Raw genomic sequence first — 14801 nt, 5'->3', positions numbered from 1 at the left:
GGACACCCCTGCGTGGCACGGCACTCCTCGCGCACATCAGCACTGCGCATGGGCCAGCTCCACACGGGTCAAGGAGGCCTGGGGTTTGAACTGTGGACCTCCCATGTGGTAGACGGACGCCCTATCCATTGGGCCAAGTTCTCTTCCCTCTTACACATTGTCGTACCCCAGTTCTGGGCTCCACGCCTGGCAGGCAGTAGGTGCTAAGTAAATATTTGTAGATTCAGTGGATGACCGGGTGTTTGAATAAACGCAGGAAAGTGTCCTCATCTGTAGAATGGGATAGTCATGGCACTGACTTCTTAGAATTTGCTGGGAGGAGAAATGAGAAGTGCCTGTGGGGGCCTAGCGCAGTGGCTGTTGTTATCTGGCTGCAGTTTGGCAGGGCGCGGTGGTGTCAGCTTGCACCTGTCGCCCTGCTGGGGTCTTCCGGGCCCCTCAGTTCAGATTCCTGCCCATGGCCTTCCTGAATGACTTGGGGCCAGCATCTGTCAGAGGAACTCAGAAGCTCTGGGTCTCAGCCTCTGGCTCCTGCGGACTTGTGGGGCCACCTAGACCCCAGTGTTGTTGTCGGCCAGTGCCCACCGCAGTATCTGGGGGGCAGCCAGTGACCCTTCAAGAGGACCCTACCTGTAGGAGCAGAGTCGAGGCAGGACCCTCAGAGAGGGTGACTCCTGGGGTGGCCCAGCCTTTGGATTAGTGTCTGCCTCTACTAAGAAGCTGCTGTGTGCCCCCATCAGCCCAGAGGGGGCTGCGACCTCCCATCACCTTCTGGATAAAGTCCCAACTCCTCCGCCCGCCCCCCAGTGCCCGTGGTGCCCTGGCCTCTTCCCATCTCCCCAGCGTGAGCTTCCTCATCCCGACCCTCCAGCTCTGCTGACCCATGCCCTGCTCTTGGGCCTCGGGGCCTTTGCTCCGCTGATCCCTCCGCCTGGAATGCCCTTTCTCTCATGCCTACCTGGCAAGCCCCCACTAAGCCTTAAGTTGTGTTTTAAAAGTCGCCTCCTCTTTGAAGTCTTCTCTGATTTGCCCAGGAGGATGGAATCCTTTCTCCTCTATGCCCCACACCACCCACTATCTATAACCAACTAGCAAATGCATTTCGCTCTGCAGCTAACTTATCTATCACCTTGGCAAGTTCTTCATGTTATTAAATTTTTCTATGCCTCAGTTTCCTCACCCACAAAATAGGGCAATGATAGAACCTGCTCTGAGTGGGTTAACACTTGTAAGGCATTTAAAACTGTGCCCAGCACTTACTAAGTAGTCAGTGTTACCCACTATTAAAATAATTACCTTTACTCATAGGGGTATTCTGATGATCAGGTGAGTTAATGCACATCAAGTGCTTAGCACAGCGCTGGGCACACAGCGAGCCCTCAAGAGGTGGCTCCCCATCCCCGTCATCAGACCCATCCTCCTCGTCATCTTCATCATCCCCATCAACAGCATCACCACCATCATCCCATCATCCTCACAATCACCAACCACCACCATTACCACCCTCCCTATAGCCCCGTCACCACCACTATCACCACATCAGTGTCATTCCCACCGCCACCACCACCACCATCACAACCAGCATCCCCATCATCACCAACTGTCATCATCACCACCATCACCACCATCGTCCCTGGCATCCCCAGCACCACCACCGGCATTATGACTATCTCCACCATCATGTCATCACCACCACCACCACCGTCATCCTCGTCATCCTCTTCATCACCAACCATCATTACTATCATCCCTATCACCACCACCACCACTGTCACCACCATCATCCCATCACGATCATCTTCACCACTATCACCACCATCATCCCCATCACGACCATCATCACCACTGTCACCATCACCATCCTCCTCCTCCTCCTCTTCATTGCTAACCATCATTACCATCATCCCTATCACCATCACCACTGTCACAACCATCATCCCCATCACAACCACCACCACTGTCACCACCATCATCCCTATCACAACCACCATCACCACTGTCACCACCATCACCACTGTCACCACCATCATCCCCATCACGATCATCTTCACCACTGTCACTGCCATCATCCCTATCACCATCACCACTGTCACCATCATCATCCCCATCACAACCACCATCACGATTGTCACCACCATCATCCCCATCACAACCACCATCACCACTGTCACCACCACCACCGTCACCACCATCATCCCCATCATCCTCATCATCACCCACTACCATCGTTACCACTATCACATCAATGTCATCACCACCATCACTGCCATCACCAGCACCATCACCACTGTCATTGTCAACATCATCAGTTTGCCCATTTGCCTCCCCCTAAACCGTGAACCCCTGAGGCAGGGCTGTCCTTGGTTACCTTTGATCACAGTGGGCCACTCAGAACCAGGCACACAGTAGGTGCTCAGTGTTTCTTGGGAAAATGAGAAAACAGAGGCTTGGCTTGGGTTGTGTCAAGGAGGAGAAAGATGTGGGTGACATTTTAGGGGAGAGTTGTCAGGACTAGAGCCAAGGGGCTGGCGAGGGGATGATGGGAAAGCACCAGGTTGGCATTAACCTGGGAGCAGCCAGGCCTGGGAGGCTCCATCCTCCGCAAAGTGACCTCAAAACCCTTGGAGCCCAGAGCTGCAGCCTCTGTTGGGTCAGGAGGGCATTCAGAAGGATTTGGGAGAACAGCAGGTCCCCTCTGAAGTCAGCTTGCTCTAAGCTTGTGGTCTCAGGGACTGTCACCAGCTTCAAACTGCACCTTCAGCTGCAGCTGTTGAGGTGATAGATATGTTGATACCGTAGATACCTGGGTGAGGAGGGTGTGTTGCAGCTCTAGGAAAGTCTAATCAGCAGCCAGAGATAAGGATGGGGAAGAGGGAGCCAGCGATGCAAGCAGAAGGGGCAGGATAATTAGGGAGGGCTTTCTGGAAGAGGTGTTTGGAGCTGGGAAATAGACTAGGCAAAGGGATGGGTGGGGCCTGTGGTCAGCAGAGAGTTAGAGAGGAAGAGCCCTGAGTTCCCAGGGGCCTGACCCCTCCCCTTCGCACCTCCTCAGTGTCCTGCTCTGGTCTGGGCAGCCCTTAGCCCCGTTTCGACTACGGCACCCCCTCCCCCTTTCCTCCCTGCCTCCTTGTGATCCACTCCCGGCACGTCACGTCGTCCTCTGTTCAGAACCCTGCAATGACCCCGCCGCACTCAGAGTCAAAGCCAGAGGGCCCCCTGGCCGCCAGGGCTCCGCGTGACCTCGTGCTTGCCTGACGCTGAGCTCCGGCCCTCCTCCTTTCTGGCCACAGGCATCTCCTCGCAGTTCCTTAAATCCTCGGGGCCGCCCTCAACCCCTGGGCCTTTGCACGAGCTATTCTCTCTGCCTGGAACCTTCTACTCCTGACAATGTCTGGCCCCTTCTCATCTCTGAGGTTTCAGCTTAAATGCCACTTGAGGCTTTCTCAGACTTCCTTTTTTGCTTCCTTCATAGAAGTAGTCAAAATTTGTAATTATCTTTACTATTTTAAAATTTGTTTGTTCTCTCTCCTCCCCACTAGAGTGTCAACTCCTTGAAGGCGGGGCTTGTCTGCCTGTCATTGTTATATGCCTGGCACCTGGTAACCCCTCAGTAAATGAAATGGAATCCTGTTCTTTGAGATGAGATAGGGAAATCAAGGAGGGCCACCTGGAGGAGGTGTTTCCAGATGAGAAACAAAGTCAGAGAAGGGGATGGATGATTGGCAGTGAGGACAGGGGAGAGGAGCTCAGGGCTGGGTGAGGGGGCCCATGGGAGCCACGCTTCCCTTCTGGAATATTTTTAACATAGTCCTCCATTAGGCCATGCTGGCTGGGATAGGTTGGAAGCAGGGTATGACAAGTACTGGAAACATCTGTCCAGGGGTGGCCTTGCTCCAGGAGGGCCATTTTATAGGTTTTAGCACCAAGGATAATCAATTCTGCCACCTTTTCGGCACCAGTAGCTGTGTGGCCTTGGGCAAGTCACTTAGCAACACTGGGCCTCAATTATCTTGGCTGTTAAATGGCAGTGGTAATAATAACAGCCAGGATTTCTTAAGTGTCAGGTACTGTGCAAATGCTTTACACGCATTAGCTAATTGAGTCTTTACATCCACCCTGTACCACAGATACTACTGAAACCAGCGCAGAGGACTCAACCCAGTAATCCTGGGAAGGGCTTGGCTGGACGCCTGGGCTGGCCAGCACCCAACACTAAGAGTTGTCAGCCAAGTTGATGCTCTGGGAATTTATTTCCCTCGGGGAGGTTAGCACAGGTCTTGGATCCTTCTGGAAGCTGATGAGGACCGGGTGAGCCCATCCTTGGGATTCTGCACCTTGATGCCCACCCACAGGTGTCCGGGACTCACTGGACCTGGTCGGGCCGCCGGCCCCTCTGGGCCATTCACCTTATTCCCCGAGCAGGGCTGTGAGTGTCGTGAGTCACGCGGTGCCACCTCCCTGACTGTGAGCCCAGCCAACTTGCCTCCTGTGCATCCTATTTTTATGCCAGTTGATTAGAACCAATACGGTGATTATGAAAAGTTATGAGATCTCAGGCAGGTCTGGGAAGCCCTGAGATGCCTGGGCTAGCTGCTCTCCACGGATGCCCGTTCGTGGGAGGATGCTTTTCTTTGCCTGCCTGTTGTGTCTTCCTCCATTGGGCTAGGAGCCCCTTGAGGATGAAGATGATGTTTTGAGAAATGCATAAATAGAAATGATATCGATCCAGACCTTATAAAATTCCCACAGGTAGAGTTCTAATGATCATGAACTCACAGTGGAAACATTTAAAAACACATGAAGAGACACGTTTTCATAGAAACAACAAGCAGCAGAATCAATACTGCAAATACCTCAGGTGGAGAGTAGAGAAGGGGATTTGACTGCAGAGGGGCACAAAGGCACTTGGCTGTGGTGGTGGTGACACGAGTGTATACAGTTACCAAAACTCATTGAACTGTACACTTAAATGAATGTATTTATTGTATGTGAATTGTATATGATTTAAAAACTAAAAAGGCAATGACCAGACAGGTTTAGAAAGCATGATAGGATGAACTGCAGATTAGACACAGCTGAAAAGGGAATTAGTGATCTGAAAAATCAGAGTAAATACCCAGTTTGCAGCCGGAAGGACAAAGAGATGGAAATTATAAAACTGCGGTTAAGAGATGTGAAGGATGGAATGAAAAGTTCTAAAATACATTGAGACTTCTAGAAAGGGACAATGGGGGAGGATAAAGGAGAATCATTTATCAAAGGGTTAATGGCTGAGAATTTTCCAGAATTAATGAGAGAGAAATCCTCAGGTTCAGAAACTCCAGGCTGGAAAAATAAAAAGGAATACTTTTTTTTTTTTCAAGGAGGTACCAGGGATTGAATCCAGGACCTTATATGTGGGAGGTGGGCACTCAACTGCAAAGCTACATCCACTCCCAGAAATACATGTTTTGACAATTGTATTGACATTTCAGGACATTAAGGCTAAAGAAAAGATCTTAAAAGCAGTTACAGAAGTCAGGTCACCTACCAAGTCTGAGGTGCAAATGTAATTGTGAACATTAGACACACCAAGCACCCGGGCAAATCTCGTCAAACATGAAATCTACAAACAGTGTAATTACGTCTACTTTGAGGGGTTAAAAAAATAGAGTGAAAATGCCAGACAACAGTAGCATGTTAGGCCAAGGGGGTGATGAGATGTGAAACATTCTAAGGTTGCTGTATTATTTTGGAGGAGAGTAAATGCGGTGATTTACTTAAATAGGCTTTAGGGCAGAGGTGGGCAAAGTAGGGTCATCAGGTCAAATCTGACCCAGTGCCTATTTTTGTGAGTAAAGTTTTATGGGCACACGGCCACGCCTCCTCCTTGGGGGTTGCCTGTGGCTGCTTTTACACCGCAGCAGGGGAGGTGAGTGGCTGGCAACAGAGACTGTGCAGCCTGCAAGGCCTAAAATAATTTACTATCGGGGCCTTTCCCATACAGTTTGCTGATCCCTGTTTTAGGGTAATAACTGAAAGGATAGAAATAGAAGATACAACTTCTAAACAGAAGAGGGGGCAAGTAGAATGGATTAAAAAAACTCAATCGAAGGAAAATAAAAAAGGAGAAAAAGAAAGGTAAAAGAAATCAAGATAACAGGAAGTCCGAGTCCCGGATGCCCGTGAGGTGGGCTCTCTCAGCTCTTGGAGCGTTGGGCAGGGCCTGGGGTGGCCAGCGATCCTGGGCTGGTCACCTTGGCCCCTTAGCAGGCTCGCCTGCTCCCCAGGGGGCCACGCAAATACTGGCGTTGTCTAGGTGCACCCTGGCAGGAGAAGTGGGATGCCCAGTGTGGGAGACTTTCGTCCTTTTTCCACTTGGCCGAGGATGTCCCTTCTTTCTTTCCCACAATGTCTCTCTCTCTCTCTGTTTTCCTCCCACCCCCCAAATGTTGTAGGGCCGCAGGGCTCAGCCCTTGGACTCTCTTTCCTGTCTCCCTCCCTTCCTAGGAGATCTCCTCCTGTCTCTTGGCTTTGAAATAACCCGATGATTCTCCCCTTCAGGAACCTGGCCCAGACCTCACCTCTGAATTTCACATGGGAGGATCTGGTCGCCTAGTAAGTATCACCTCTAGGAGGTCTAACAGGCACCTCAAACTCAGCACAACCCAAGCCACCCTCCTGATTTCCAGCTCCGCAAACCTCCTCCCGATTTCCCCATCTCAGTCAATGGCAACTCCATGCTGCTGGTTGCTTCCACTAAAACCCTGAAGTCATCTTTGACTTCTCTTTTTCTCTCACACTCCACACCTGCTCCATCAGTGAACCCCATTGGCTCTGCCTCTAGAAAATATCCTCAGTCTGACCACTTCTAAACTGTACCACTGCTTCTGCCCGGGGTCTTGCTACTGTCACCCCTCACCTGGTTATTATCACTGTACCACTTTTAAACTGTGTCACTGTCCCTGACTGTTGTCCTGCTCCCGCCACTGCCTCCCTATAAGCTGTGGTCAACAGAGCAGCCGAGGGATCAAGTCATGTCGCTCCTTTGCTTAAATCCTTCCAGTGACGCCCCATGCCACTGAGAGTGAAACATGTCCTTCCTTTGGCCTTCAAGGTCAATGTGATCTGACCCTCCCCGTCTCCGACCTCATCTCCTAGTATACCTGGTTCCTCCCTCCACCATGGCCACACTGGCTGCCTGGAAGTTCCTTGAATACTTCAGGCATGCTCTTGCCTCAGAGCTTTGCACACGCCGTTCCCCTTCTGGATCTTAGGTCCCCTATATGTCCCCATGGCTTCGTCCCTTACTTTGTTCAAGTCTCTGTCAAATGCCACCTTGCTAGAGAGGCTTCCTGACCCTGTGCAAAACAGTGACCCTCCCCTTCCTGTGCTCTCTTCTCCATTGTTCTCTTCACTGTATTTTTCTTAATAAGCTTTTATTTTATAATTAGATTTACTGAAAAATTGCAAAGATAGTCCAAAGAGTTCTCATATATCCCCATCCAGTTTTCCCTATTGTAAGTATTAGTATGGTATATAGGAACCAATAACTGATGCGTTATTATTAATTAAAGTCCATCTTTTATTCAATTTATTTATTATTGTTATTATTACTTTACTTAACATCCGTTTATTGTCCTGGGATCCCATCCAGGATATGGCATTACATTTAGTTGTCCTGTCTCCTTAGGATCCTCTTGGCTGGACAGTTTCTCAGCCTTTCCATGCTTTTGATGGCCTTGACAGTTTTGAGGAGTATTGGTCAGGTATTTTGTAGAATGTCCCTTATTTGGATATTTCTGATGCTTTTCTCATAATTAGACCAGGCTTATCAGTTCTGGAGAGGAAGACCACACAGGTCAATCGTCATTCTCATTGTACCATGTACGAATATACATGCTACCAACATGACTTAATACTGGATGTTGACCTTGATCACTTGACTGAGGTCATGTTTACATTTCCTCTACTGTAAAGTTATTCTTTTTTTCTCCTTTCCATGCTCTATTCATTGGAAGGAAGAAATTATGTGCAGCCCATAATTAAAAGCTCTACCTCCTTGAGGGAAGAATGTCTACGTAAACTACTTGGAATTCTTCTGCATAGGCAAAATAAATTTTTAGTCATTTGTCTACTGTTTGTTTCCCCCAGCCAGGTGGCAGGGATTTTTGACTCATTGGCTCACTGCCATATCTCAGCACCTAGAACAGTGCCTGGCATATAGCAGGGACTCAGAAAATATTTGAATAAACGAAATCAATGAGTCAGCAATGACAATAATTGGAAATGGAATAAATTATCTAGTCTAAAGACAAAGACTATTAGAATGGATAAAAAAGCAAAACGTTGTACTAAAGACACCCCCAAAATATAAAATCACAGAGAGGTTAGAAAGTAAAAAAGAAATAGAGATATACCAAAAGAAACAATATGCCAAGGGTTTAATAATCATGGATAAAACAGACTTTAAAACAAAATATATGAGAAGAGAAGAAGTAGCACATAATGTTATAAGGTTCAGTATATTGGAAACCCAGAAAAATTCTGAAGTTGTAATGCATCCAATAATACAAGTTCAAAATATATAAAGCTGTGCTTTCTGGTATTTTTTGGTTTGTTTTTGTTTTTGTTTTGTTTTCTTGTCTCATTTATCCCAGCTTGGGTACTGGAGAAACCAGCAACCGAGAAAGTTCAACAGGCACAGATAAAAAAGTCCCAAGGATAGCCTGCTCTCTCCAGCCATAGGACCAGGAAAGGGGCAGTCTAACAACACAGATATCTTTTAAACAATAACTGCTCTGCTCCAGGCAAATGCCACAGGAACAAAACAAAACAAAACAAAGTGGCAGCTCTGCCCTCACCCCAGACTCCCACCTTTGTCAGGCTACAGTGAGGCCCCCTGAGTCCTCAGGCGAGGGTTGGAGAAGGCCAAGTGAGGAGCTGGGATTTTCATTCTCACCAGGTGATGATGAGGTGCCTCTCTGACCCTGTGCTATCGGTAGAGACCCAGGGGTCCTGGACTTCCCCCATCTGGTGCCCCTCCTCACTGGGTGGTGTCGAAGCAGACCTAGTGGAAGGTCAGAATTGTCACACTGTCCAGTGGTAATGAGGCCTCTCCTTCTCCCCCACGGTGCCAGTGGCAGCCACCTGGGAGCAGTCACAAGGCACCCCTGACCTGCTCAGTCATGTGGGGAGCCTGGAGTCTCTCACCCAGCAGTAATTCCAGGAGGTGTCAGTGGGTACCAAATGGGGAACCTGAACCCCCACCCCACCTGGAGTGATGAGATGGTACCTCTGTTCCCCCCACTGGAGGAGTCGGAAGAGGACTGCTAAACATAAAATTTTAATAAGATCTAGAGTTTCATAACATAATGCCCAAAACGTCCGGGTTTCATTAGAAAATCATCATACCAAGAACTAGGGAAGTAACAACTTGAATAAGAAAAAGGAATCAACAGATGCTAACACTGAGATAAACATACTAGAATCATCTGTCAAGGATTTTTAAAGAGCCAACATAAAAATGCTTCAAGAAGCAATTTTTTAAAAAAGATTTATTTATTTTTTATTTCTCTCCCCTTTCCCCCTGCCCCCCATTGTCTGCTCTGTGTCCATTCACTGTGTGTTCTTCTGTGTCCGCTTGCATTCTTGTCAATGGCACCAGGAATCTGTGTCTTTTTTTGTTACATCATCTTGCTGTGTCAGCTCTCTGTGTGTGCGGTGCCACTCCTGGGCAGCCTTCGCTTTTTTGGTGTGGGGTGGCTCTCCTTGCGGGGCGCATTCCTTGCGCATGGGGCTCCCCCTACACGGGGGACAAACCTGCGTGGCAGAGCACTCCTTGTGCGCATCAGCACTGCGTGTGGGCCAGCTCATCACATGGGTCAGGAGGCCCTGGGTTTGAACCCTGGACCTCCTATATAGTAGGTGGATGCTCTATCAGTTGAGCCAAATTTGCTTCTCTCAAGGAGCAATTTAAAGAAATTAAGAAATATTAAGTCTCAGCAAAGAAACAGAAGATATAAAGAACCAAATGGAAATTTTAGAAATTTGTATTGTATAGAAAATTGTATTGAAAAATACAATAACTGAAATAAGAAACTCAGTAGATGGGCTCAATATCAGAATGGAGAGGCCATAGGAAAGAATTAATGTATTTGAAGGTAGAACAATATAAATTACCCGATCTGAAAAACAAAGAGAAAACAGATTGAAAAAAAGTGAGCAGAGCTTCAGGGACCTGTGTGACTATAATGAAAGACCTAGGATTCAGTGACTGGAGTCCCAGATGAGAGGAGAAAGAAGGTGGAACTGAAAAGTATGTGAGGAAATAATACCCAAAAATCCCCCAAATTTGGCAAATGACATAAACCTACAGATTCCAGAAAGTTATAGAAGAATGCAACACCACCACCAACCAATATGACCTAAAAATCTTTATAGATCACTCTACCCAACAACAGAATACACATTCTTTTCAAGCACCCACAAAACATATACCAAGATAGACCATAACCTGGGTCATAAAACAAACCTCAACAAATTGAAAATAATTGAAATCACGCCCTCTGCCTCTGGGCTTTCTTGCCTTTGGCTTCCTGCTTTGTGGCTTTCTCTGTGATTTCATGTTCTGTTGATTTTAACTTCTGGCTTCCTGGGCATTCTCTGTGCTTCCGTGGGTTTTTCCCTGTGTCTCGCTCTCCATATTAATCCCATTTATACAAGATCCCAGTAAGAGGATTAAGACCCACCCTGGGTCATACCTTACTGAAGTAATCTAATCAAAGGTCCCATCTTCAATGGGAATGGATTAGCTCTAAGGACATGATTTTCTGGGGTTCACCCAGCTTCAAAACATTACAATCCCCATCCCCATTCCGATTCTCTGCCTCCACCCATAGGCACCTACTCCAGTGTGTGCATATCTTTATGTAAAAAACAGCATTGTTTGATATGTTGTGATGGTGAATTTCATGTGTCAACATGGCTAGATTACAGTATCCAGTTATTTGGTCAAGCTAGCACTGATCTGATTGTTACCAGGAGGAGATTATGTGGAGATTAAAACAGACAGTCTTTTTTTTTTTTTAACTGTTCACTTTTTTGGGTCTTTATTTATTTATTTTAATGTTACATTAAAAAAATATGAGGTCTCCATACACCCCCACCCCTGTCATCCCGTTTCTCCCCCCATAACAACAACCTCCTCCATCATCATGAGGCATTCATTGCCCTTGGTGAATACATCTCTGAGCACCGCTGCACCTCATGGTCAATGGTCAAAACCATAGCCCACACTCTCCCACAGTCCACCCAGTGGGCCATGGGAGGACATACAATGTCCGGTAACTGTCCCTGCAGCACCACCCAGGACAACTCCAACCCCGGAAAACGCCCCCACATCACATCTCTTCCTCCCACTCCCTACCCCCAGCAGCCACCATGGCCACTTTCTCAACACCAATGCCACATTTTTTTTTGATTACTAATCACAGTAGTTCATGAATAGAATATCAGTAAGTCCACTCTAATCCATACTCTATTCCTCCGTCTTTGGACCTTAGAATGGTTGTGTCCACTCCACATCTATATCAGGAGGGGACTTAGATTCCACATGGATGATGAATGCAATTCTCCTGCTTTCAGTTGTAGGCACTCTTGGCTCCCTGGTATGGTGGTTGACCTTCTTCACCTCCATGTTAGCTGAGTGGGGTAAGTCCAATAAACCAGAGTGTAGGAGTTGCAAGTCTGTTGAGGCTCAGGCCTTGGCTATCACATGGTCAGTCCAGAGATTCAGGTCCCCTGGGTATACATTAAACACCAGCACCAACTACAGATCTGTTAAAAGTAACAGGAGAGGCTTGTGGACAAAGATCACATCTGAGTCCAGCTCCATCACACAGAAACACAAACTCCAAAGTAGGGCCAACTGACATGGCACTGAACTCCATCTGTCATGATCATAAAACCTGTGGCAGATAGTCTCTTAAATAACTTTTCTGTTAAAGAAGACATTGTGATAGACGTTATGGACTGAACAATAGTGAAAGGACGACATATGAAAACTCATGGACTCAGCTAAAATGATATTTAAGACAAAATGTGTAATCTTAAATGTTTATGTTCGAATACAAGAAAGGCAGAAAATTAACGAACTAAGCACCCAACTTGAGAAGTTAGAAAAATAACAAGAAGTTTCACCTTTGAAAAAAAAAAAAGGAAAGATAAATATGGAAGTGGGAATTGGTGAAAAGAAAACAGGATTAAAAAAAGTAAAAAAATTAGTTTGTGGAAAAGACTAAATCGATACACTTCTGAAAAGATTAAATGGGAAAAGAGAGAAGAGCCATAAATAAAGGGATTTAACAAGAGCCAGAGGAGAGTATAGGAAGAGGCCATAGGAAATTGAGGGAGGCCAGTCAGGAGGGGACAGCAGCCGTCTCAGAGCTGTTGGCCTTGGGGGACTCTGAGCAAGGTGACAACCCCCCCTGTGGGTACCTCTGGGAGCTTCATGATCCCACCTGCAAACGAGCCGAGGTCTCCAGACAAGATGGCTGCCTCCCAGGGCCGGAAGCCACCACCAGGCAGCACCTGCCTTCCACACCTCCTCCCGCTGCACCCTCCTCCTCCTCCTCCTCCTCGAAAGAGGTGCCAGAATGTCCAGGCTTCGAGGGATTGCCGAATGACCCCGTTTCCTGGGATTATTCCTCCAGTGGAGAGGGAGGCTAAACATCAAATTACCTGTTTTGTAACAAGTGGAATGTAAATCAGGTTTTTTCCCCTAAAATTATATAATTTTAATTTTACAAATATTACTGAAACATTAATTTATCTTTAAAAAATTGGGCAGCAGGCCCTGAGCCTCAACAGACTTCAGCTCCTACACTTTGATTTATTGGACTTACCCCACTCAGCTAACATGAAGTTGAAGAAGGTCAACTACCACACCATGGAGCCTAGAGTGCCTACAACTGAAAGCAGGAGGATTGCATCCAGTATCCATGTGGAATCTAAGCCCCCTCTTGACATAGATGTGGAATGGACACAAGCAAGCCAAGGTCCACAGGAAGGAGGAATATAGTAAGGATCAGAGTGGACTTAATGATATTCTATTCATGAACTATTGTGGTTAATAATCGAGAAAATGTGGCATTGGTGTGGAAAAAGTGGCCATGGTGGCTGCTGGGTGCAGGGAATGGGAGGAAGAGATGAGATGTGGAGGCGTTTTCGGGACTTGGAGTTGTCTTGGGTGGTGCTGCAGGGACAATTGCTGGACATTGTATGTCCTCCCATGGCCCACTGGGTGGAACGTGGGAGAGTGTGGGCTATGGTGTGGACCACAGGCCATGGGGTGCAGCGATGCCCATAGATGTACTCACCAGATGCAATGGATGTGTCACGATGATGGGGGAGAGGGTGACTGTGGGGGGAGTGGTGGGAGTGAATGGGGACCTCATATTTTTTGAATGTAATATTTTTTTAAAAAAATGAATAAATTGAGTAGAATTTGGAAAAAAAAACAAATAAAAAAAAATTGGGCAGCAGATTGAAAGCCATTTGCAAATGTCCAAATGGTTCTTGAGGTAGAGGTTTCAAGAATTGCCATAGTTTTAGTAGTTTTGGTTTTTGGTTTTTTTTTTTTGGTGGTATGGGGGCATGTTGTAATAAGTACAGATAAGAAAAGATGTAAATCAGTTTTAAAAAAGTATCCACAACATTGTCACAAGTTTGTCTTCAAACCTTCTGCATGTACGTGTGGGTATCCACATGTATTTGGATATATTTTAAACACTTCCATAGTTGTTTCTAAGTTTGGGTGCTAAGGGTGGTCCAAATTTTCTTTTTAATACTGTCTTTGTTATTTGCTGAGCATTTTTCAGGAAGCACAGGTTATTCTTATAATCAGAGGTAAAAGTGATTTCCCATCAAAATTTAAAAATAAAAATTACATTATTTGTTTTTATTGAGATATAATTCACATCCTGTAAAATTCACCCTTTTAAAGTGTACAGTCCAGTGGTGTTTAGTCTATGCATAAGGTTGTGCAACTATCACTGTTCTCTAATCCTGGCACACCTTCATGACCCCAAAAAGAAATCCTGTACCCACCAGCAGTCACTCCCCATCCCTCCCTCCCCACAGCCCACCGCCAGCACGAATCTACTTCCAGTCTCTATGTGTTTTCCTATGCTAGACATCTCATATAAAAGGAACTGTACAATATGTGACCATTTTTTTGGTCTGACTTCTTAACAGTTTTCTCTACTGTAAAGTTGCTCTTAGTCTAATTTTTTTTTTTTAAAGATTTATTTATTTATTTATTTTCCCCCCCTCCCCTGGTTGTCTGTTCTCGGTGTCTATTTGCTGCGTCTTGTTTCTTTGTCCACTTCTGTTGTCGTCAGCCGCACGGGAAGTGTGGGCGGCGCCATTCCTGGGCAGGCTGCACTTTCTTTTCACGCTGGGCGGCTTTCCTCACGGGCGCACTCCTTGCGTGTGGGGCTCCCCCACGCGGGGGACACCCTTGCGTGGCACGGCACTCCTTGCGCGCATCAGCACTGCGCATGGCCAGCTCCACACGGGTCAAGGAGGCCCAGGGTTTGAACCGCGGACCTCCCATATGGTAGACGGACGCCCTAACCACTGGGCCAAAGTCCGTTTCTCCCTCTTAGTCTAATGTTTTCAAGGTTCATCTATATTATGACTTGTATCTGTACTTCATTCCTTTTCATTGCCAAATCATATTACAGCAAATGGATATACCACATTTTGCATCCACTCATCACTTGATGGACACAGGTTTTTTCTACCTTTTGGCTGTTAGG

The 14801-nt window shown here is 46.8% G+C and overlaps 1 protein-coding gene across 1 annotated transcript; it reads left to right on the top strand.

The window, feature by feature from the left end:
* Positions 1 to 1662: 1662 nt before the first annotated feature.
* Positions 1663 to 2409, top strand: LOC139439635 (hepatitis A virus cellular receptor 1-like). The gene has a single exon (XM_071217173.1). It carries the CDS (start codon positions 1663 to 1665, stop codon positions 2407 to 2409), a length of 747 nt encoding a protein of 248 aa, XP_071073274.1.
* The last annotated feature ends 12392 nt before the right edge of the window (positions 2410 to 14801 follow it).

This window comes from Dasypus novemcinctus, chromosome 9 (genome assembly GCF_030445035.2).
Source record: "Dasypus novemcinctus isolate mDasNov1 chromosome 9, mDasNov1.1.hap2, whole genome shotgun sequence".
Lineage (NCBI taxonomy): Eukaryota > Metazoa > Chordata > Mammalia > Cingulata > Dasypodidae > Dasypus > Dasypus novemcinctus.
The sequence above is the reverse complement of the archived record's forward strand: the minus strand, read 5'-3'. Positions and strand labels throughout refer to the sequence as shown.

What these genes read in the sequence shown, in the direction of transcription:
- LOC139439635 (XM_071217173.1), top strand. Translation starts at nt 1,663, where the DNA reads ATGACTATCTCCACCATCATGTCATCACCACCACCACCACCGTCATCC.